Source organism: Suillus subalutaceus (genome assembly GCF_016647625.1).
Source record: "Suillus subalutaceus strain FC151 chromosome Unknown DFJ58scaffold_967, whole genome shotgun sequence".
Taxonomy (NCBI): domain Eukaryota; kingdom Fungi; phylum Basidiomycota; class Agaricomycetes; order Boletales; family Suillaceae; genus Suillus; species Suillus subalutaceus.
In genome coordinates, this window is record NW_024541216.1 from 1 (window position 1) to 3,309 (window position 3,309).

A 3,309-nucleotide genomic window follows, 5' to 3' on the forward strand; every position below is an offset into this window, starting at 1 on the left:
GGTGGCCACAAGCACACAAGAGATGGGCCCTGGGGCTCGTCAAGATACACTGGACGATCATTTTGGCGACTACAATTGGAAGAAGGTTACGAACTTCGGTATGTGTTGTTTACTTTAGCACACTTAATGTAATTGACGAAGAAAATCCTTAGGTATCAGTCTACTGAGCAAAATGAAGACTGCGATTCCCAAACGTGACCGACACCGACAAGACTTTGATGACTTTCACCTTACGCTTATGGAAGAACGACCGGGTGAGGTAGGACAGTGGAAAGAATCTATTGAGGACTGGGAGGCCGACACCTCCAACAAAAACCCCTTCGAGACAACGACCATCAGTAAGTATCACTCACGCTAGGCTATTACGTGTACTGATTGTATGTAGCCTTGATGCAGGCTGCCGTGCACCTTAGACTCTCCCAACAGGAAGCTGAAGATCTCGAAAGAGGTCTCAACAACTCATTACACACGGAGATATCACCCAGTGTACTCATTTCATTGGGAATTGATCTCAAAGAACAACAGTAAGATTTCAAAGTATTTTTATTGGTAATTCTAATAACATGATCTACTACAGATTTCGCCTGCAGCAAGATTATAATGCTCTGAGCGGCCATCCGACAGACTTGCAGCTGACGAAGCTGCAAGAGCGTTCGAACGCACTGCTGCGCAAGATCAAACAGTGGTGCAAGGTCCAACTACTCTACATGCCTGCCGTTGGCCGCCTGCGTGCATTGGCAGATGCACAATCAGCTCGCGAGGAGAAGGCCTATGATATCAAACTTTTCCAACCGTCGAAGCTGAAGGAGGCAGCTGAGATGTCATATGATGAGCGGCTTTGTGAATACGAATGGGAGCTGCGGCGTGCACAAGCACACGATGCTCTTGATGATGCTCGCCGGCAACTTCATCTATGCACACACCTTTACAGGTTTAAGGACGCCCACATTCGTGGGCAACGCGCCAACACCAGGGCATCCTCCATGCTCGCAAAGTGGAGCAGACCATTGGGACAGCTGCAGCTCGATATCGCAGGGCCTGGGCAGCAGTGAAGATGCTGTCGGCGGTCATGGACAAACCAAACTGGGAGGTAGAATTGCCTGAGCTGCTGGCGGCCAATATTCGTGGGATGTCTGAGGGAGACTTTGGTCAATCCAAAGGCAACCGCACCCTTTCGTGGATCTGGAAGGCTCGGGGGGTGGCTGCGATACAAGAAGATGGCGAGGCTGTTTTATCAGAAGGTAAGCATTTGCGTCATTAATTGTACAGAATTGTCCTGACATACCTGGCAGCTTTGCGTATCGAATGGTGCAAATCGAGGGCGCGCGCCCATCGTTGGGCCAAAGAAGTCAAACTCCTGCAAGAGGAGATGTGGCATGTAGCTAGTTTTCTTTCGTGGCATGCAGGGTGGTGGGAGGAGCAGGCAAATCAGAGGACCATTCTGGCTGCACCTGAACAGGAGGGCATCGAGGGTTATGCAAAACGCCAGGCCACTCTTCGTAGAGCTATGCAGGACCGATTTCAGAAGATGTGGAGTGTCGTGCCGGCGCTTCTCCAGTCCACGTCACCCCGCAATATCCCTGTCAGTGTCGTAGGGGAGCTTTTGTTTCCATAGCGCATGTTGACTGTATATGGTAATCTTGATGTTCGTTCCTATTAATCAGATGTTAGTTCTCGTTCCTATTGATCGGGGTAGTGCCAACAATTGATCGGGGTATGGAGAGAAGCACCAGCGCCGATGAGGGAATGAGGGAATCGGGCCCAGATCGATCTGACAATGATCGGGCATGCGAGAATAGCAGGGGGGAGCCTCCTCTCTAGCTTGATGCTTCACCGAGAACAGGAGGGGGAGCCCCCTCTCTAGCTTGATGCTTCACGGTCAGAGGAATTAGTAGGGCAGGCAGTGTCTCTGGCTTCATGCTTCACAGTCAGTGGTTCAGAGGCTTTTTTGCATCAGGCCTTATGTCTAATTGGATACTTTTAAGCTTCATCACTACAGGTACAGGTGTACCAAGAGAGTTGATTTAGAAGAGCCTCTCACTATAATGAGTCAGTAGTGTTGTCGTTCTTGTGACTCTTTATATTGATACGCTCAAGTAACACTCATATCTTAATTCTCCGCCTTCTTAGGCACTTCAATCCAGGTGGTCGGGCATGCTCTGACGCTGGTGAGTTGAATCAATTTGTTGACGGTTGACCACTTCACTACACACTACCCCATCTCTGGTTAGTCTCTGCAAAACTCATTAATGGCTATATTTATTCCACTACGGAAGACTCGAATGGCTATGTCCCGAGACCAACAACCTATCCAATGCAAGGCTACATCCACGTATTTTCGCAGTTGAATAAGTCGGTATGGCAAGCCCGGAACAATGACACATGGTGAATTTGTTCAGTCAATGTGGTGTTCTACCCCGGTCATACATCAGCTTCGCAGCAGTTGTCCTAGACGGCGAGTCTCGGCTGACGGTGTATACACGATAGTGCTCACATCACTCTTGATCCTCCAAACTCTAGCAATGAAGCTTAATATTTCTTGGACCTCAGCGCTTAGCGTCAGAAATATTCTAAGGTTGGAACGCTCAAGTCAAATTTAAAGGTAAGTAAGCTTAATTAAGGCTTCGACAAAAAGGCTGAGTGAAAGTGATTGTTACTCGCATGTCTGCAAGGTTGGTGAGAGCAGGGAGAAAGCCGTGAATGAACGTGTACTTGAGAATGGTTGAGACTATGGACAGGTGATCTCCATGTCGGCTTAGCGTCCAACCGAAACTGCAAAGAAAAGCAGCCAACGAAGAAAGGTGAATCCTACATGATATGAAACTATCCAGACACACCAGGATAGGATTACTAGTGCACGAAGTGTGCAATAAAATGAGGTTTCACGACATAGCATTGAAACCAACCCAAGATCAAGGAAGTTATGAAATCAAATATGCAGATTCTCGGCGTGAACAGAGATTGTAATAATTAAAAGAACCGGATTCAAAGATGAGATAGGTGTCCAGATGCTGTAGTGTTAGCGCCCATCTGCATATGGGGGAGATGCACAGCAGAGAAAAAGAATGCAACGGGTCCACAATAGAAGGGGGCGTGGTTGCCCGCTTGCTGCAGTAGTACGGGCATCAATAGCAGTAGGTGTTGCGGACGTGGAGGGGGTGCCAGACCGAGTCTGCAATGATGACGCCTGAGCCTGGGGTTGACCTTGTGATTGACCTTGCTGGTGCTGTGTTTGTGGCGATGTAGCATGGCCTTGTGATTGACTTTCCTGCAGCTGTGTTGGTTGTACATTGCCACCGGCATGTTCAG

At 48.6% G+C, this 3,309-nt stretch overlaps 1 protein-coding gene across 1 annotated transcript; it reads left to right on the forward strand.

Annotated features, from left to right (window-relative positions):
• Positions 1–22: 22 nt before the first annotated feature.
• DFJ58DRAFT_850756 (uncharacterized protein) lies at positions 23–2,726 on the forward strand (the record flags this gene model as incomplete). The annotated part of the gene is made up of 11 exons (XM_041393800.1): positions 23–98; positions 153–338; positions 386–524; positions 578–994; positions 1,036–1,241; positions 1,293–1,582; positions 1,665–1,666; positions 2,131–2,168; positions 2,232–2,356; positions 2,558–2,602; positions 2,673–2,726. The coding sequence occupies 11 exons, from the start codon at positions 23–25 to the stop codon at positions 2,724–2,726; spliced, it is 1,578 nt and encodes a 525-aa protein (XP_041234531.1).
• Positions 2,727–3,309: the final 583 nt, after the last annotated feature.